Source organism: Adiantum capillus-veneris, chromosome 18, assembly GCF_014529385.1.
Source record: "Adiantum capillus-veneris isolate H3 chromosome 18, ASM1452938v2, whole genome shotgun sequence".
NCBI lineage: Eukaryota > Viridiplantae > Streptophyta > Polypodiopsida > Polypodiales > Pteridaceae > Adiantum > Adiantum capillus-veneris.
The window spans coordinates 56,854,810-56,876,297 of NC_140948.1; the positions used below are offsets into that span (position 1 = coordinate 56,854,810).

A 21,488-nucleotide genomic window follows, 5' to 3' on the forward strand; every position below is an offset into this window, starting at 1 on the left:
TCTCTCGAGATGCAATCACCTATTATGTACCTTGAGGCATGTAATTATGCAAGACATTGCCATGGGCTATATTATTCACGATAAGGTTGCTAGTCAAGGGCTATTGGAGAAACATGAGGTGCTCTTGAAAAGTGTGGATCAACTTCCTACTTGGAATGTGATCTCCTTGAGTGTGTTGATTGCAAGATATGTCCACCATGGGCGTGCCAAGGAAGCTCTAAACTATTTTCACGAGATGCAAAGTGAAAAGGGCCCCTCTTCAGATGCAATCACCTGTGTATGCACCTTGAAGGCCTATAGCATTGTGCAAGATGCTACCATGGGGGATAGTATTCATGATGAGATTGCTAGTGAAACACAACAATAAGGGCTGACTGCGAGGAATGAGGGCTATGTTGAGTGGCAATTCTAGAAAGTAGTGGGCACATGTTTGAGGGCCAGCATTGGGGCTGTAGAATAGGGGCTTAGATGAAGCAAGGGGCAACAGGGATCACAAGGGCTGGATGGGTCACTAGAGTGCACAAAGGTATACCAGCTAGCACATGCCTAATGAAAGGAAGGGCTGCTGGATGAGCTCCTTGCCCAAGATGTCTCTTGGGGCGAGTTGATTGTAGGATATGCCCAAAATGGATGTGGTAAGTAAGCTCTGGACTATTTTTACCAAATGCCAAGCAAAAACGGCCCCGCTTCAAATGGAATCACCTATGCATGGAACTTGTAGGCCTGAGGAATTTTGTATGTGTTTTCACCAGATGCAAAGTGAAAAGGCCCTTTCTCCAAGTGCGATCACCTAAGTAGAACAAGGCATTATTTTGGGTAAGAGTATTCACAATGAGGTTGCTAAACAATGGCTATTGGAGAATATATGTTGTGCTTAGAGGTGCTTTGGTCGATATGTATACCAAATGTGGCATCCCCACGAATTTTTTTGATTCAGCTTCTGCCTGGAATGTGGTCTTTTGGAATGCATTGATTGCAACATATGCCCAACATGGCCGTTACAAGGAAGGTCTGGATTGTTTTCACAAGACGCAAAACAAAAAGGGTATGAACCTTGAATGCCTATGGCATTGTGAAAGACATTGTCATGGTCGATAGTATTCATGATAAGGTTGCTAGTCAAGGGCTTGTGGAGGAACATGTTGTGCTTGGAGATGCTTTAATCAATATATATGCTAAATGTGGTGCCCTCACAAAAGCTCAAAAAGTTCTACATGAGCTCCTGCCTAGGATGTTGCCTCTTGGAGTGTGTTGATTGCAGGATATGCCCGACATGGTTGTGGTAAGGAAGCTTTCAACCGTTTTCACTAGATGCAAAGCAAAAAGGGTCCCGCTATAAATGGAATCACCTATGCATGCACCTTGTAGGCATATGGCATTTTGTATCTATTTTTATCATATGAGAATCGAGAAGGGTGTCTTTGTAGATACAATCACCTATGTAGTTCAAGACATCACCTTGGGAATGTTTATTCATGATGAGGTCGCTATTCTAGGGCTCTTTGTGAAACAAGTTGTGCTCAGAGGTGCTTTGGTTGATATGTATACTGAATCTAGCACCCAAACAAAAGCTCAAAATGTTTTGGATCAACTTCCTACATTGAAAGTGGTCTCTTGGAGCACCTCCTTTGCTCATGAATAAGAAAACCATGGCGCACATCAATTAGAGTAGTAGGAGGTAAAGCATCACATGTGCTTCCTTAGGGGTCCTTGGAGAAAGATGTTGTGCTTTGATCGATATGTATGCCAGATGTGGTGCCCCCAAGAGTGCGAGTTTGTGTATACGTGTGTGTGAGCCTATGTGATCTCAAAAGCAATGAGTTTACATCATTTTCATTGAAAAGATTATAGATGAAGGTGACAATGGTTGAAGAATTTTTGTGATGCTCAACATAGGGACACATGGACAATACACCACAGCATGGCAACTTGGAATGATACATGTTTTCATAAAACATCAGTAATGAGTTACTCCTTGTACAATTGAAGTATTTTTACAATAAGAAAGTCCCTCCAACACTGGAGGAGAAGCATAAGTCCTCCTTCAACATTGGAAGGGATAAAACTAACGGGGGAAGGGCACATTCCCTATGGTATTATTATAAGTGTGGAAAATGATGCAAACTCCACACTATAGGTATGGTTTTTTTTTTTTTTGGAAGAGAAGCATAAGTCCTCCTTCAACATTGGAGGGGATAAAAATAGCGGGGGCAGGGCACATTCCCTATGGTATTATTATAAGTGTGGAGAATGATGCAAACTCCACACTATATGTGTGGTTTTTTCTTTTTTTAATGGGCACAAGCATCACAACGCACAAAATGCATCTCTTTTCATCTTTAAATATTATAATGTGCAAATTTTTGCCTCCATACATCTTTTAATGCAATATCTCATTTGCGATGTGAGATCATAACGACAGCTTCAAAGATAGATGTTATGGAGCCATCATCACAAGCTATGTCATGAGGTAAAATCCACACCACTATCACTTTTATATTTCTTACCATCTATGCGCAGTGAAGCAGTCAAGGCAAACTAGTTGAAATTTGAAGGGTATTTTGTTTGGAAATTTCCACAAATTAGAGGGGTATTTTGAAAACTTCCCTTTTCTTAAAAATTCTTCCTACATAGGCCCGCTAGCTAGTCTAAAAACGCACTCAAGTGAACAACACGGTCTTCCGACATGGCAAATGAACGTCCCGAAGTAGAGGCTCTTGTTTTACAGGCTTACAGGCGCTCTCGGTTTACCTTCGATCTGGCCATTTCAGCTTTCTTGCAAGCTCTCCATAGCCACAGACGCCCCTCTGGTATGTTGCGTTGCGCTGCGTGTGTGTACGTGTAGAGAGAGAGAGAGAGAGAGAGAGAGAGAGAGAGAGAGAGAGGGGTATAATTTGTTTCTGTCCTTTGTGGTCCTTGATGGTTTGTTATACATTGATAGATGATGCAAATACTATTATTTTACGTTCGTTAGCTCGATGTTGCTCTATTGGGCTCGGTGCTTGCTGTATTTTTGAACCTGGCTGATTCTAGTAGCCTGTCTTTTTCCATTTTGTTGCAGTCTGTACCCCTTTTCCAACTTCTTTATTTGCCACGGAACAAGCTGAGAAGGATTTTGGTGCAGCTGAAGATGCAATAAGGGAGTTTTCCAACCTCTATGTCGATTCCAGCATGATAGGATCAGAATATGCACTTGAAGCAGCTAAATGTGAAAACCCTCTTTCAAATCTTTCCTTCAAGTCTTTGAAGTTGGTGCAGTGGTTGCTAAGGCTTCGGTATGAGGTGCATATGGTTGGAGACCCAGCTCTTGAACTACCCAAGAAGGTTGCTGAGAAGCTTTTTGGATCTCCCAAAAGTGCACTTGCACTTTCTGGAGTTCTACCAGACTATATTTTGAAGGTTTTTTCTGGCTCAGAGCTTGGTGTTTTGTTTTTCAAATTCAAGAGCTTGTTTTGATTTCTTAATGAGGTGTGGTTAACCCTATATCGCTCCACCATTGCGGCCATACATAAGGGTTGCTTACAACACACACTTACACACCCACTCCTCTTCTTGGTTGCATGAGTAGTAAACTGGAGGCACATATCCACTAGGTGTGTATATGACATTTGAGTGCCACATTTGAGATGCTTCCCTTTCATGTTTTACGTTCGTGACTTTGTATTCTGTTCGTTTGTGCATTTGTGCTCTTTGTTGTGGATTGGTGTAGACAGTGGGAACAATCCCCAGTCGGGAAGTCAGACTAGCAGTAGGACTGGTAAATACCGGGCGAGTTAGTACGGTAAGTGCACAATGGACAGTCAATCAGAGGCCGAGTCCGGCATCTATAAATAGTAGTGTAACAGGGAACATGCGGAACGTAGCCCAAACGTTTCGGAACGGCGTTCCGAAACGTTTGCTGTTCCCGAAACAGAGTCGGGAATGGAACGCCGTTCCGGAATGGGGTGTAACTGAAACGGTGTTCCAAAACGGGGGGAACGTGAGGCAAAATGGCGGAGCATGCAAAAGTAGGCATTTGGGGGCAAAAAAGTAGGGCATTTGGGGGCAGATTTGGGGGACATATTTGGGGCATTTTGAGGGCAGGTTTAGTCAACTGCTCTGACCCTGTTCCCGTTCCGCCCCCTCGCCTCCTCCCCGTTCCCATCTTGTTCCGGACCCTCACGTTCCCGTTCCCCGTTCCCGTTCCGGGTTACTATGATAAATAGGGCCCATTACTTCATTTGACAGGCTATTGTTGTCAGGTGCAACGGAAGAGAATAAGGATTTTTCTCGGATCTAGTATTCCGCACACAAACACAAGGGACAACTGAACTGAACTGAAAGAAAGAGAGACGACGATAGAGAAGAAAGAGATTACACAGGGATGTTGGGTCCCAACCCTCAAGGGCCCTCTTGCTCTGTTGCCAGAGCAAGTACTTTCTTTATTCTTGCACAATGCTGATACAATGACTAAATGTTGAGATGTTGATGCTAATGGGTATTGATGCTATTGATGGGTACTGAGGTATTGAGGTTCTATGTTGAAGACGGGGAGGTCGACGACGAGGTCTATGTCGAAGACGATGAAGCCGACGACGAGGTACTAAGAGTCTTTGTCGATGACGGTACTGTGTCGAAGACGGTGAAGTTGACGACGGTTCTGTGTCGATGACGGTGAAGTGGACGACATAGCAGCTAAAATACGCGTATTTTATTTAGAATACACGACGCCCTGTATTGAAACGTACAATACGTCTCATAATGTTTTCTATTCTAACGTTTTTTTGCTCAAAACGTATGTCTTTTTCTAGTTAATCAATTGTGTTTCAGAGCTTCATGGTTCTTGTTTATGTATGCTATGGTTAAATATTGAAGAGTCATTGAGGAGGTCCATGAACCGCTTCATTTGTTCTTATTAAAGTATTATATCCAAAAAAGTTGACGTATTTTATCTTTTATTCTCAAAAATACGTTTAGTACGCGTATTGTACACCGCGTATTAAACGTCCCGTCCCGTCCCGTAGCTGCTATGGTGGACGAGGGTTTTGTATCGATGATAGTGAAGTCGACGACGGTTCTGTGTCGAAGACGATGATGTCGACGATGGGTACTTCTCGTCTATGTCGACGACGATGGTGACTGTGACGATGACGATGGTGACTGTGACGATGACGACGATGGTGTCGTCGTCAAGTCCGGAACTGCGATGACGATGACGATGACGAAGGTGTCGTCGTCAAGATAGGGATTTGCGATGACGATGTCGACGGCGATGGTGTCGATGACAACGGTGTCAAGGTTGAAAACTGAAAACGCTAGATGCTCTGTTGGGGATCTGCTATTGTGGCGGCATTGCGGCTTGGATTTGCAACCGCTTCGCCAATCCATGGCTGAAATGCAAAAACGTTGGTTGGTCTTGGCTGAAATCTGAAAACGCTAGGCTGATCTGGTACTAGATGGGGAATCTGGCGAGGATCTGCAACCAGAGGATGCGGGTTCTCGCGAGGCTAAGGCTGGAAACTGAAAACGCTTGTGGTAGTGGTTGAAAACGCTGGGCTGATCCTTGAGAAAACGCTGGGACCTGGGGGTGCCTGCCTGCTCTGCTGCGGGTGCTTGCCCTTCTGTGTCCTGCTTCTTCTTCTTCTACTGAGTGCCCAATGGGTTTCATTTATAGGAATTATATGTTGGGTAGGGCAAGCTTCCCAACAAACTTGCAAAAAGAATTCCAAAAGTAACTTTAAAGCGAGGCACAACTGCCGAACTTCTATCTATACTGCTGATGTTGACTGCTTTTGATGCATGTGGATGCATAAACCGATGAAAATTCCTCCAACGGGTGGATACAACGGGATGTAGGTACTGCTGCTATGTAAACACCAATCATACGAGTTGCTAGTTAGCCTTACTACTGTCGCAGAATACCAGCCTTTGTGTTGACTCTACCTGCAAGCAAGCACTACCATCCGAATAGTCCTGTCGTGAAAACATTGCGGGTGAAGCTGAAAGGTAAGGGTTCTCGGAGGTAAAATCCAAGGGTTTCTTGTCGACGGAAGTGGATGCACGCTACATGCGAATGCAAATGCAGAAGAGGTTAGGGATACTGTCTCCAACTCCTTCCATATCCACATACAAGGCTAGGAGATTTTGATACTCGAGATATGATGGGTTTTCGTGTATCCGATGTCGATCTTCCTTCAAAGGCATGGCAATGAAGATGGGATGTGGTAAGTCCATTGTAAGGTGCAGCGGAAGTGAATGTTGAACTTTGCTCAAGATGAGTGCTCCGAACTGTGCTCAAGGGTTCCTTTTACGTACGGAAGGGAGAGCCTTCCGTTCCTTTAGTGAGAGAGTGCAAATGATCACAAACAAGTGGTAAACACAGTGAATGAAGGTGTTGAGATTGAGAGATAGAGAGAGAAGAATACGACACCAGAATGTTTTCAAACCCTCCTCCGAAGGCCCCACTCTCTATGGCGAGAGCGGTCTACTATTGATTGCACAAAGCTCTACAATCCTATGGACTTGCCGACGATGTCGATGACGATGAAGACGACGACGAGACGGGCCGAAATCTGAAAACGCTAATGGCTGAAATCTGCAAATCTTGTATCTGCTGAATTCTAACTCTATGTCGATGACGACGGCGATGATGACGATGCAAAGACGACGCGCTGAAAACGCAGATGCTGAAATCTGCGTTTTCCGGGCTGAAACTGTAAACCTTGATGAATCTCACCGTGTGGCGAGGATTTGCTGCGGGAAGGTGAGATCTGCGAGGTTTGGGACTTGCTCTGCGGAGTCTTATGTGCTGAAAAATGAAAACGCTGGTCCTAGGGCTGAATCTGTCACAATGGAATTGCAAAACGTTGAGGATGATCTGCAAACCAAAAACGCTAGGCTGAATTTTGCTTCCTGCGGTGGAAATCTGCTAATGCTGGGAATCTGCTGTCTTCTGGGGAATCTGCTAATGCTAGGGCTGATCTGTTGTCTACCTTCGTCGGGAATTCGCAAGTGCAAAAACGCTGGCTGATTTGATGCAAAAACGCTAGGCCTTCTGGTGAGTGAAAATGCTAGAGCTGTCGCGGGTGGGGGAGTCTTGCTGAGAAGTTGCCTGATGAACACCGGGTTCCTATTGCCTCTGCTGCCAGAAAGTGCTAGCGCTAGGTTTCTTATATACAAACTTAGTAAATTTGCCCTACCTAGTTCCCAACAAAAGTCACTTAAAAATAATAAGTGAAAAATGTCAAAAATAGGAAAAATAGGTTTTCTGCCCTGTAAAATGATCCTGATGGAATCTGTTGGGAATGCTGATGATCATGCTGTGTGCAACTAGAGGATATGCATCTACATCAAGTGTCTGGACATGCACGGTCTGCGAACAGACTCACAAAAGTGCCAGATCACTTCCCATTCTAGACTGACTTGACTGAAGTGAACCCTGGTCATGCTGTAGCTTGTCCACGGACACATAAGGTTGGATGTATCACGTGACATCCATGGTCGGGACTCAAAGATTCTTCAGGAAAAAAACTGGGCGATGTTCCTTGGGTTCTTGGGTTCTTGATGGTTCTTGGTTCTTGAGGTTCTTCCCTTGAGTTCGCAAAGCCGAAGCACGCACAGAGCACTGATACCAATGTCAGGTGCAGCGGAGGAGAATAAGGATTTTACTCGGATCTAGTACTCCGGACACAAACACAAGGGACACTTTACTTCACTTGAAAGAACTGAACTGAACTGAAAGAAAGAGAGATGATGAGAGAGAGAAAAGAGACGACACAGGGATGTCGGGTCCCAACCCTCGAGGGCCCCCTTGCTCTGTTGCCAGAGCAAGTACTTTCTTTATTCTTGCACAATGCTGATACAATGACTAAATGATGAGATGCTGATGCTAATGGGTATTGATGCTACTGATGCCGGGTACTCAGTACTGAAGGGGTATTGAGGTATTGAGGTTCTATGTTGAAGATGGGGAGGTCGACGACGAGGTCTATGTCGAAGACGATGAAGTTGACGACGAGGTACTAAGGGGCTTTGTCGTCGACCGTGGTGTGTCGAAGTCGGTGAAGTCGATGATGGTTCTATGTCGATGACAGTGAAGTCGACTACGGTTGTGTCGAAGATGATGATGTTGACGACGGGTACTGCTGGTCTATGTCAACGACGATGGTGACTGTGACGATGACGACGATGGTATCGTCGTCAAGTCCGTGACTGCGATGACGATGACAAAGGTGTTGTCGTCAAGATAGAGATCTGCGATGACGATGACAAAGGTGTCGTCATCAAGATAGGGATTTGCGATGACGATGTCGATGTCGACGACGACGACGGCGGCTTCAAGGCTGAAAACTGAAAACGCTAGATGCTCTGTTGGGGATCTGCTATTGTGGCGGCACCGCGGCTTGGATTTGCAACCGCTTCGCCGGGCTAGGGCTGAAATGCAGAAACGTTGGCTGGTCTTGGCTGGCTCGCGAGGCTAAGGCTGGAAACTGAAAATGCTGGTGGTAGTGGCTGAAAACGCTGATTGCTGGAGGTTGAAAACGCTGGACTGATCCTTGAGAAAACGCTGGGACCTGGGGGTGCCTGCCTGCTCTGCTGCGGGTGCCTGCCCTTCTGTGTCCTGCTTCTTCTTCTTCTGCTGAGTGCCCAATGGGTTTCATTTATTGGAATTATATGATGGGTAGGGCAAGCTTCCCAACAAACTTACAAAAAGAATTCCAAAAGTCACTTTTAATAAAATGACTTATAAGAGGTGGTTCATGCGGTAAAATGCTTGCATGATGAAATGAATGTTCTTGTGCAAGAGAGGGTATGCAAGTGTGATTGGCCTGGACATGCCCGTCCTGCTAGAGGCTCTCAAAGCATAGTTACCTGGAACGGGAACGGGAGGGTCCGGAACGGGGAGGAGAAGGGGGGACCGGAACGGTCCAGTAAAGTAAGGCTTGAATTACCTCCATTCAGCTTAGTTCCAAATAAACTCCTAAACAACCCCAAAACTACCCCCTAACCTGCTCTCAAACAACCCAAATCTGCCCCCAAAAGCCCACTTTTTTGCCCCCAAATGCCTACTTTTATCCGTTCTGCCCCGTGCGTTTCGTCGTTCCGCCTCGTTCCCCCCATTCTGGAACACCGTTCCGGTTACACCCCGTTCCGGAACGGCGTTCTGTTCCCATCTCCATTTCGGGAACGGGCCTCGTGCGGAACGCCGTTTCGGAACGTTTGGGCTGTGTTCCCCCTGTTCCCTGTTACAGTGTCTCAAAGGTCCCAGGCTCAGTCCTAAGATAAGACTCATGCTAGACTATGGCAGAAGCATGTCCATGTAGCGCAAGTGAAGTGCGCACGTGACAATTGTATTGTGCTATTGTTGTCTAGTGTCATTCCTGGAGCTCATTGTGCTCTTGTACCCTTTTGGCTGTTAAGCTCAGAGCATCCTTTTAGCTCACGCTGTTGTACTCATTTCCAGTTGTACGTATTTGAATATACATTCCAGTTCTGTCTTTTGTGATCTGCAGTGTGAAGTCTACTTGCCTGAACTGGTTTAGCTAACTCTACGAACTCAAACTGGAATAGCTGTCATAAGTGACCAACTCATTTCAATTGGCCTCACGTATTGGCGTGTACACTTCCAATGTGATGATTCTTCTATGATGCTTCTCCATTGTCTCTCCAATCATAATGTCATGGGCTCCCATTATTTTGTTGTGTAGATATATGTTATCTAGCCGTCTTTTCCTATATGTAGTAATGTTGTTCTCGCTCGGCAATTGGTAGCGTTTATCATGGCCGAGTTTACGTGTCCAAAGTGTGATAAACACTTAGTTCATTGGTTTTCTAGAGTAGGGTTCTAGTCATGAAGTGATTCTATGCAAGCTTACTCAACCCTGCGAATTTGATGAGGTGAGCAGGGATGTCGAGTCGTTGTCCATGTGTCAAAATAGAGAGAGAGAGAGAGAGAGAGAGAGAGAGAGAGAGAGAGAGAGAGAGAGAGGTGCAACGGAATGAATGTTTGAACTTTGCTCAAGATGAGTGCTCCAAACTGTGCTCAAGGTTCCTTTTGTTCTTATGGAAGGGAGAGCCTTCCGTTCCTTTAGTGAGAGAGTGCAATGGACACAAACAAAGTGAATGGACACTGTGAATGAAGTGCATGAGACTGAGAAATAGAGAGAGAAGAGAATACGACACCAAAGATGTAAAACCCTCCTCCGAAGGCCCCACTCTCTATGGCGAGAGTGGTCTACTTATGATTGCACAAATCTCTACAATGCTTGGACTTGCCGATGATGTCGACGATGATGAGGACGACGACGAGACGGGCTGAAATCAGGAAACTCTAAGGGCTGAAATCTGCAAATCTTCTATCTGCTGAATTCTGACTCTATGTCGGTGACGATGTTGATGACGACGATGCGACGACGACGCGCTGAAAACGCAGATGCTGAAATCTGCGTTTTCTAGACTGAATCTGTAAACTTTGCGGGATCTGACCGTGCGGCAAGGATCTGCTGTAGAAAGGTGAGATCTGCGAGGTTCGGGACTTGATCTGCGAGTGCTAAAGGCTGAAAACTGAAAACGCTGGTCCTATGGCTGATTCTGTCGCGATGATCTGCAAAAACGCTGAGGTTGATCTGCAAATAAAAAACGCTAGGCTGAAAACTGACCTTGCGGGGAAATTTGCTAACGCTAGGAAATCTGCTGTGTTGCTGTGGGAATCTGTTAACGCTTGGGCTGATCTGCTGTCTACTGTCGCCGGGAATCTGCAAGTGCAAAAATGTTGGTTGATCTGGTGCAAAAACGCTAGGCCTTCTGTTGAGAGAAAACGCCAGAGTTGTCGCGGGGCTTGGTCTTGCTGAGAAGTTGCTTGTTGAGCAAGGTGCTCCTGCTGCCTCTTCTGCCAAATAGTGCTAGCCTAGGTTTGCTTATATACAAACTTACTCAATTTGCACTACCTACTTTCCAACAAAAGTCACTTAAAAATAATAAGTGAAAAATGTCAAAAATAGGGAAAATAGGCTAAATGCACTGGAAAGTTCCCCTGAAGGATTTTGATGGATTCTGATGGGAATGCTTATGATCATGCTGTGTGCAACCAGAGGATATGCATCTACACTAAGTGCCTAGGCATGCACGATCTGCGAACATACTTACAAAAGTGCCAGATCACTTCTAATCTAGACTGACTGGACTGAACCGAACCCTTGCTATGTTGTAGCTTGTCCACGGACGCATAGGGTTGGATGTGTCACCTGACATCCCCTCCTTTTCAAAGTGAGGTACTGGTACCGAATTGTATGGCGTCGAGGGAGATCGCCAATAGCATCTGGAATCTTGGAAGGGACCCTTCGCCGGCCCACTCTGATGTGTGGGTAGTGCGGTACTTGAACTTCATAAAGGTCTGCAACGCTTGCTTCTTTGGGCCGCGCCGAAAGCGACAAAGTCTTTTGAGTTTCCTTCGATGCTTCAACTTCGTCGAGAGTCATGCTTCTTTCTTCTTCAAGAATCTCCATGGCTGAAAATTCCTAAAACCATTTCCAACACAAAATCATGAACATACCTATTCCATGTAAAGTGAGTGGAAAAAATCTCGTCTTCCTCAAAGACTGTGCATGCAATGTAGATGAACAAAGAGACGGAGTGCCAAACAGTTCACCACACACGCGCAAACAATGAGATCGAATCTTTCTCTTTTGATCTAAAGCAATTAGCTGTGGCAATTCACAACGGAAATACCCATGCTTGGTATACTTTCATGTGCTCTTTCTACAACTGTGTCATGCCAAGGAAGAGACATGGAATGTGACTTCCGTGAATGCATACTTTTCAGTTTTTCATGAAACATCCGCATACATTCATGCTCATTCATGAGGGAAACGTGTTCAACGTACAATATGTCATGCCTAGGAAAAGGGATCACATAAAGATGTTGACGAAAATACAGGAAACGATCACAAATGAACCACTCGAACAATGCCTGCTGACTAATCATTCGAACACATAATACTTCCTGTAAGGGTTCTTTGGACCTAGGATTGAGAGTCAAGATCGGTTCTTCCTGAGGGGGTGCTTTGGACCTAGGCTCGAGAGCCAAGATCGGTTCTTCGTGACTGATCGAATCTGCAATGAGGTTAGCTTCACTAGAGAAAGTATCAACTAACACATCATCCTTGTGAACAATCACATCATCTTCGGGCAACTCATCATGCTTGTGAGAAATCACACCTTGATCATGCAAATCATCATGCTTGTGAGAAATCGCATCTTGATCATGCAAATCATCATGCTTATCATTGTCATTCAAATCATCATGCAAATCATGTGTGTCATGCTTGGGAGAAGAAGAGACTGAGAGAGTCTCCTTTTCCTGATTCTCTTGCATCCGTGTCTGAACTTGAGAAAAGAGTTGCAACATCTCTTTCATGTGTCGGTCGTTCATTGCTTGTCTTGCTTTGTTCTTGTGATCAAATGTTGCTTGTCTTTCGTTGTTCTCGCGATCCAATTTGGCTTGACTTTCTTTGGCTTCCAAGGCGTACTTACGCTATATGGTTGCCACGCTTTCTTCGTAGTCACGATCTATGGTTGCCATTGTTTCTTCGTAGGCCTTTCTTTCTGCTTCTCTTTCTTCGCGTTCTAACTTTCTTTCCATAAACAACTGCATCAACGCCTCCATAGGAGTTAGTGCAATCCTTGGCATAGATGGGTAAGGGGGAGGGTCGGAAAAACCTCCTGGTGGGGAAAATTCTTCTTCGCCTCTCTCATGCTCATCACCTCTAAGCGAAGTATCCATTCCGCTTCGGGTGATGACCATCCATTGAAGTCGTGAGTGTTCTTGTGGTCTTGGGTTCTTAAGTTCACGAGGAACTTAGGTTCTTGTGGGTCTTGGGTTCTTGAGGTTCTTCTTTCGCTTTCAATCTGTGTTTGAGAAGGATCTTCTCTTCACCCGAGTTCTGCTCTTCCCGCGGGCGCACCCCTTGGCGGCCTTTCGCTCACACCAAGGTTGCTTTTTCCCACCTGACGTCGATTGGCCGGCCGCTAAGTGCACGGTCCGCTCTCAATGAGTGAAAAGAGGCACAAGGGAAGGCTAGACAAGCCCTTCTTTCTTGGGATTCTTGTCACTCTTCAAAAACACGATTAGGAATCGACACGCCCAAGCGAACTTGGGTGCGTGCGACCGCAACAAGCAAAAAAATTCTGTGGTTCTTGTGGTTCTTTCCTTGAGTGATATCGAACACTGCCAAAGCTCTGATACCAATGTTAGGTGCAGCGGAATGAATGTTTGAACTTTGCTCAAGATGAGTGCTCCGAACTGTGCTCAAGGTTCCTTTTGTTCTTATGGAAGGGAGAGCCTTCCGTTCCTTTAGTGAGAGAGTGCAATGGACACAAACAAAGTGAATGGACACTGTGAAGTGCATGAGACTGAGAGATAGAGAGAGAAGAGAATACAACACCAGAGACGTAAAACCCTCCTCCGAAGGCCCCACTCTCTATGGCGAGAGCTGTCTACTTATGATTGCACAAATCTCTACAATGCTTGGACTTGCCATCGATGTCGACGACGAGACGGGCTGAAATCAGGAAACTCTAAGGGCTGAAATCTGCAAATCTTCTATCTGCTGAATTCTGACTCTAATGTCGGTGACGATGTCGATGACGACGATGTTCTGGGCTGAATTTGTAAACTTTGTGGGATCTGACCGTGCGGCGAGGATCTGTTGCGGGAAGGTGAGGTCTGCGAGGTTCAGGACTTGATCTGCGAGTGCTAAAGGCTGAAAACTGAAAACGCTGGTCCTATGGCTGATTTTGTCGCGATGATCTGCAAAAACGCTGAGGTTGATCTGCAAATTAAAAACACTAGGCTGAAAACTGACCTTGCGGGGAAATTTGCTAACGCTAGGAAATCTGCTGTGTTGCTGTGGGAATCTGTTAACGCTTGGGCTGATCTGCTGTCTACTATCGCCGGGAATTTGCAAGTGCAAAAACGCTGGTTGATCTGGTGCAAAAATGCTAGGCCTTCTATTGAGAGAAAATGCTAGAGTTGTCGTGGGGGTTGGTCTTGCTGAGAAGTTGCCTGTTGAGCAAGGTGCTCCTGTTGCCTCTTCTGCCAAATAGTGCTAGCCTAGGTTTGCTTATATACAAACTTACTCAATTTGCACTACCTACTTTCCAACAAAAGTCACTTAAAAATAATAAGTGAAAAATGTCAAAAATAGGGAAAATAGGCTAAATGCACTGGAAAGTTCCCCTGAAGGATTTTGATGGGAATGCTTATGATCATGCTGTGTGCAACCAGAGGATATGCATCTACACTAAGTGCCTGGGCATGCACGGTCTGTGAACAAACTCACAAAAGTGCAAGATCACTTCTAATCTAGACTGACTGGACTGAACTGAACCGAACCCTTGCTATGCTGTAGCTTGTCCACGGACACATAGGGTTGGATGTGTCACGTGAGAGAGAGAGAGAGAGAGAGAGAGAGAGAGAGAGAGAGAGAGAGAGAGAGAGAGAGAGAGAGAGAGAGAGAGAGAGAGAGAGAGAGAGAGAGAGAGATTTATTGATTTCCTTAAATTCTTTTGGAAAACCTCTTAGGATTCCTAAGAGGTAGAAATTACAATGGGTTCATAACAAATTTATGAGAATAGCTATAGCTATAGGGTGGTGTGGTCACTCCTTGGGAAGAGGGATACGGAATTCTCCAATGATGGCTTTTCCTCCTCTGTATACCTCTCACTTGCCTTGCTTCCTTGCCCTTTTCACTTTAGCCAATTCATATGGTGTATTCTTGAGTTGCAATGTTGTCAACTTGTCAGCTATCCATACCTTGGTCCCCTTGATAGACTTTGTTTGCTTCATAAAATTGCTATATTTTCAAACTTGTCTATGTATATGACCCATAGAAACATGGGACAAGGGGAACGAGAGGACAATGGGGACGGGAAGCCCAAAAGTGGGCGTCCCATGTTACTTTGATATGACTATTACTTGTGTGCCCTTGGCTAAAATACCAACGGGTTACCCCAAGTCTATGAAAGGGAGCACCTGAGTGAGCTGTAGTTTGAGGACGTTTGTTGCTAGAATATAATGTAATTATCCGCAAGGTCTTCCGGCTCCAACCAAGGGGAACCCCGTAAATTCTCACTTCATTTACTATTATCCACCCTTTCCATTTCTTTAACCACAGACATGTTGGATTTACACCACTCTGCTGCTTCACACAGGTCTAGGGCACTTCCTTGTATGGCTAGTGTCTCCGGGTTGGCCACCCATAGCATAGGTTGTACCTTGTCCGGCCGCCCACTTGAGTTGGGCTTCCACCTTGGGCACTCATATATATGGGGCCAGGGGGTACATATTTTTTATATCATTTGATACGTTGTATTGAGGGTCTCTTGTTCTGGTAGTCATGGGGGGACTGATCGCCCCCTCTTCCCCACATCTAGCGTTTGCGTTCTCTCTCTCTCTCTCTCTCTCTCTCTCTCTCTCTCTCTCACGCTTCCGCACATGCGCGTGCACTCTCACAAGATATGACTTCGGTGACAAAATGCTATGAACTTATAGTAACATGGGATGCTCATTTTTGGGATTCCCGTCCCTACTTCCCTTTGTCCCAACATCGTCCCCTTGTTTCAAGTCCCTCTTGTGGAAACAAGATTCCCCTTCTAAGCTCCAACCCCGTTCCCCATCCCAGCTGTTGAGGACACGTCCTATGTTACTATGTTTGAACTAGACGAGTTTACCTTTAATACTTTGTCTCACACTGCTAGACACATCATGTGCTTCTAAATCTGGAATCTATGTATCTTTCTTGCTTAGTTCCCGCTTCATAGCTGCCATTTTTAGTTGTATCTTCTTCATCTTTTGCATGAGGTATGATGGCCAAGTCGACTGCTTGATGTTGGGCAATGGAGGTGTTGGTGATGAGGCTAATGCTCATTGCTGACTCAAATGTCTTCTTTTCCCATCTGCTGTTGGAAAAGAGGAGATACTGATATTGATGTTCCCTCAAGAGGTCTTGCGAGAAACAATGCTCTAGGGTGTAGAAAACTTATAGAGGTCTCAATACCATTAGGCTGCAAGAGCTCACTTTGCAGCAACGATAAACGCTACGAGAGAGAGCTTTGGTGACAAGGGTAGCAAGTAGGGTCTTTGCTTCAGCAACATCTGTTTGTTGTTGAACTTACGTCGCACAAGCCTGAAGAACCTTTTGAACGTTTGGGGATTGATTATGAAAAGCTGACGTTGAAATTTGCCGCGGATTATCTTTGCGCTTAGCCACAGAATTAATCCTACTGATTACCTACTGATTAACTTTGAAGAACTTTCTGAACGTCCGGAGATTGATTACAAACAATTGACGTGGTGTCACGTGCACATCTAACCCTTTGTGCATGTGGACAAGCTATCTCAGGTCTAGGGTTTAGGTTAGCCTGGGAAGTGTTCTGGCACCTTTGTGAGCCTGTGCGTAGGCCGTGCATGTCCAGGCACTTAGAATAGTTGCATACCCTCTGATTGCACACAGCATAATCATTAGCATGGCATTCAATACCCATCATGAGCATTTTACAGAGCATATAATCCTTTTCCCAAAATACACATTTTTCACTTACTTATTAATAAGTGACTTCTGTTGGAAAAATAAGTAGGGCAAATTGCTAAGGAAATATAAAAGAAACCTGGTGGTCACTCAATAGAAGCAGGAGAATCGAAGAGAGGACATGCATGCTTGCAGCAGGCCCTCTAGCGTTCCTTCCTCAGCAAGTCATCATCAGCGTTTTCAGCAAGTCATCATCAGCGTTTTCAGCCAGACATAATCAGCGTTTTCAGCCCAGGATCACTAGCGTTTTCAGCCTCAGAATTCAGCCAGATTCCAGCCTTCTGTTGCAGAGCAGGTAGCGTTTTTGGTCAAGCTTAGCACTACAACAGAATTCTCAGATTTCAGCCATTAGTCGTCACCGCCGTCGTTGCCGTCATCATCGACTTAGCCTTTTCCTAGCATCTTGAACTTTGACTTCTTATGGCTGAAAAATAAGAATGTAGATGTAGACAAAGGAAGAAAGAGATTCACCAGGATTGTAGATGACATTGACATCATATCTTGGTTAGATTTTCTTTTGGACAATTTGTATATAATCATCGGCGACTCTCTTTTCAAGCAAACAATTGGTATCCCTATGGGCACCAATTGTGCTGTTTTTCTTGCTAATTTTTATCTTTTTACTTATGAGTTTGATTTTATGGAGCGTCTTGTCCTTGCTAACACTTGCCTAATATTTTTGCACAAGTTATGCAATGTAAGACGCTTTGTAGATGATCTTTTTGTCCCTGACGTTCCTTCTTTTCAAGATTTTATGTACTTGAATTCGAGTTCTCTAGGCGGAGGGATTTATCCCAAGGAGTTTTGTGAACTTAACTGTACCACAAATAGTGATTGTTGTGCATTTTTAGACCTTACGATTTTTCAGACTCCCTTGGGATTAGAAGTAGATATCTATGATAAGCGCCTTGAACCAGAATATGCCAATCTAAAAATCATCCGCATGTCTCACATTTCTTCCAACATTTCTCTTTTAGCTAAGTACGGTGTCATTTGCTCTCAACTATTTAGATTTTCTTGTCTTTGTTCTAGTAAATCTACTTTTGTTGTTCAATCTTGCCATCTTATTTCTTTACTAGTTGAAAAAGGATACTCATTCAAAAGAATCATGAAAAAAGTTCGTTCATTTTTGCATCGTAGTAAGTTTATTTTTAGTGTTTCTTCCTTTGGAATGTTCAAGATAATCAGTAGTAAATTCAATAGAAGTGGGGAGCTAAAAAGCCGACTTATTGTTTGACTTAATAACACCTTATGTTGTTGTTTTGATCTTTAGCGCTTCTAGTATTTTCACTATAGCTTGACAATTGCTAGCCTTTATCATGGCTGAGTATGCCCATCACCTCCGGAGGGTGATAGAAACTCAGCTTGTTGGTTTTGTATAGTACGTTCAAAGCATGAATGATCTCTATATAAACCTGCACCTACTCTTGGGCACTGACGACGTGAGTAGGGATGTCATAGCTGTTGTCCAAGCTATGCATGATAAAGGTGATAATCTTATTCTTCCTGTTTAGACAAGCAGTGAAGTTGAGATCACATATTGTCAAGTTTGGTTCTTTGCTCTTCGTAGGTTTATAGTAGTATTCATTTTTCGATTTCATATTTAGCTTACCTGAGGACTTAAGAATACGTTCCGTTATAGGTTGCTGTGTGAAGTTTGATTTCTAGGATTAAGTTTTTAAGATGTCTTATCCTTTTTTTTTGGGCTTAAAGTTGAGTACTTGTTTTAAGCCAAGTAAGTTGCGTCAACTTATTTTACGCATGCCTTTTCTGAAAACATTTTTAAGTTAATAATTTATCTAGTTTTGTTTCGAAGCAATCAAAGTGATTTAGTTAGTTAGTTTGTTTGCTTTTGTTTTTCTTTTCTTTTCGTGTGTCCCTTGCTTTTATAGTTTTATGAGTGCTTTATTCCCTCTTATAATTCGTGAGTTAAGACTATTCTGAACTTATGAAGGTATATTTTCCTAGCATCATAGCATCAAGTCCATAGCATCAACACTGTTGTACCAGATTTGTGCAATCTATAGCATAGACCTCTCGCGCCATCGAGAGAGGGGCCCTTGGAGGAGGTTTTGAGATTCGTCTGGTGTCGTATTCTTCTCTCTCTCTTTCTCTCAGTCTCAACACTTTCATTCACAGTAGTATTCACTTTGTTTGTGATCATTGCACTCTCTCTCTAAAGAAACGGAAGGCTCTCCCTTCCGTAAGTAAAAGGAACCCTTGAGCACAATTCGGAGCACTCATCTTGAGCAATATCAACTTTCACTTCCGTTGTACCTTACATTGGTATCAGAGCTTTTGGCAGTGTTTTGTATCACTCAAGGAAAGAACCACAATAAATTTTTTGCTTGTTGCGGTTGCATGTAACCCAAGTCCACTTGGGCGTGTCGATTCCTAATCGTGTTTTGAAGAGTGATAGGTAACCCAGCTAATCATTCACAGTAGCATTCACTTTGTTTGTGATCATTGCACTCTCTCTCTAAAGAAACGGAAGGCTCTCCCTTTCGTAAGTAAAAGGAACCCTTGAGCATAGTTTGAAGCACTCATCTCCATGCATGTACAACTAGTGTGCCTCCGGGCTGACCACCCTTTGCATATGCATATAGGCTGCATTGTCCGGCCACCCACTTCTACCCTTTGCATATGCATATAGGCTGCATTGTCCGGCCACCCACTTCTGGGCCGGCTGTCCACCTTGTCCGGGCGTCCTTATATATTCCTATTTTTTCATGCTTGGTCGTGGGGGTCTTCAGTGGCATTGCTCTACCTCCCCTTGGGCACCTATATATAGAGCCAGGGGGTACCCACTTCCATATAGTCACACATTGTATTGGTTATCTTGCTCTTGATCAACCCCCTCTTCCCCAAACTAGCGTGTTGTAACTAAGTCAGACTTTGTAAATAATTAATTTATTTACGAGAAAAGAATTATCTAATTAGTTGTGTGCACATCAGAATAGATTTAGCAGTTCTGGGGCCTCAGGTGCGCCCAAGTTTGGGCCAGTGCACCTCAGGGAGACCCTAGCAGAAAATACCTTGAAGCCCTAGCGATTGGGAAATCGGGTCTTCAATGAAGGGGTAGATAGTAGCCTCAGATTTCAGGCTCAGAAAATTACGGGCGCTAGTGCAAGCACATGAATGAGATGGGGTCCTTAGAATAATAACCCTAAGGCCTGAATCATTTTATGGCCTTAGGATAAGTCAGTTAAGATATTTTTAAATTGTCTATGCCGGACCAAATGACCGGACAAGTGCGAACAGGTAATGCCAGAGCAGTGTCGGTACGGCATTGCGTTGGGGAGCAGCTAACAATTTCATTAGTAGCATCTGTGTTTGCAGTTGTGAGTTAATTTGCACATTTCATTAATAGCCTAGGATTTTTAAAAGTGAAAGTTGAAGGGTTTTTAAAGTTATTAAGTAAGTGTGCCAAGTGGCACACTTACCAATGCAAACTAACTCTCTCACTCTCACTCTCACCCTCTCTCTCTCTGCCTAGCGCCCCCTCTCCTTGATGGCTATTTAGGAGGCCCTACTCCCCCATTTTCAGTGTTGGCAGTGCTCCTACCCTCCCTATTGTGAGTATGCCCTACGCATTGGAGCCCTCCATGGAAGCTTGAGAGCAGCCCCTTGTGACATATGTGGTGGCCTCGTGCTCCCATTGTCTAGAACAAGGGCTCTCATAGCCATAGCCAGCTTTTGGTGAGGTTTCATTGCGAGAAGTTGCAGCAGGCACTCTCTTCGTAGAGTGTGGTGGCTGTAAATTCTCTGTTTTCAGCCCTTAATCACCTCCTTTAGGTTGAATTTCAGCAAAATACATATAGAATCTAGTTCTTCTCTACCTACACTACGCGTACACCAAGTTTCGTGCAATTCCATCGTGGAAAAGGTCTCTTTTTCGGCTCTGGAAGGTGCTCAGGTAACATTTTCAGGTTATGTGCGGAAAATTACAGCAAGCATGTGTGCGTGCATTTTGCGTGTTTCTCCCTTGTTTTTGTTGCAGGAATAATTATGCATAAAGGGACTCAGTTAGCGGAAGGTAGACTCTCATTTTCGAGAGCTTCCGTTGAGTTTTGTGGAAGATAGACTCTTGTTTTTGAGAGCTTCCCAAAATCTCATAGCAGAGGGAAGATCCTCTCAGTATTCAGAGAGTAGCGTTCGCACTCTCTCAGTCAGAAACAGAAAGAAAGCATAGAGGACGGGCTATTGCCCCGTTCTTGTGCTTGTAAAGATTCTCCCTTAGTAATAAAGATATTCTCTTTATGGGGGGGGACCAGCCCATCTTCTGGTCCCCAATGAAGTGTCAAGCTTTTCCTCTCTCTCTCCAATTCTCTTGAGTATTTGAAGTACAATTAAAAGTCAGTTTACCCTTCCGTATTTTTTTGTGACACGTGTTGTGTGTTCTGTGTGTGTGTCACGCTTTTGCACACGCGCACTCTCACATGGTATCAGTTGCCAACATCACATGGTATTAGTAGCTTCATGCTCTGCCTGTTCCAAGGCGCTACATTGCCTCCGGAACTTCTCCCAAGATGAGCAACAGCTATCGTTTTTGCAGGCACCAGGCAAGCTGTAAGGTGCAGCGGAATGAATGTTGTATTTTCTCAAGATTAGTGATCTATATTTGCTCAAGGTTCCTTTTAGTTCTTAGGGAAGGAGAGAGCCTTCCGTCTTTATGGAGAGTGCTATGATCACGAACAAAGTGAATGGATATTGTGCGTGCAAGTGTATGAGACTGAGAGAAAGAGAGAAGAGAGATACGACACCCGAGAGGTTGTAAAACCCTCCTCCGAAGGCCCCACTCTCGTTGGCGAGAGTGGTCTACTTTTGATTGCACAAAGGTGTACAATGATGATGCATGGATTGATGCAAACTGGGACTATGCCGATGATGACGATGATGACTTTAGGGTTGAATTCGATGCTC

General features: G+C 44.4%; 1 protein-coding gene across 2 annotated transcripts in view; it reads left to right on the forward strand.

The window, feature by feature from the left end:
• The first annotated feature begins 2,658 nt into the window (after positions 1–2,658).
• LOC147435709 (uncharacterized) overlaps positions 2,659–21,488 on the forward strand; it is a 42,484-nt gene continuing 23,654 nt past the window's right edge. For both annotated transcript variants that reach the window (XM_086488020.1, XM_086488021.1), the window contains exons 1-2: positions 2,659–2,810; positions 3,062–3,399. In XM_086488020.1, coding sequence (XP_086344146.1) covers positions 2,687–2,810; positions 3,062–3,399 — 462 coding nt within the window. In that variant the 5' untranslated portion in view covers positions 2,659–2,686. The remainder of the gene's footprint in view (positions 2,811–3,061; positions 3,400–21,488) is intronic.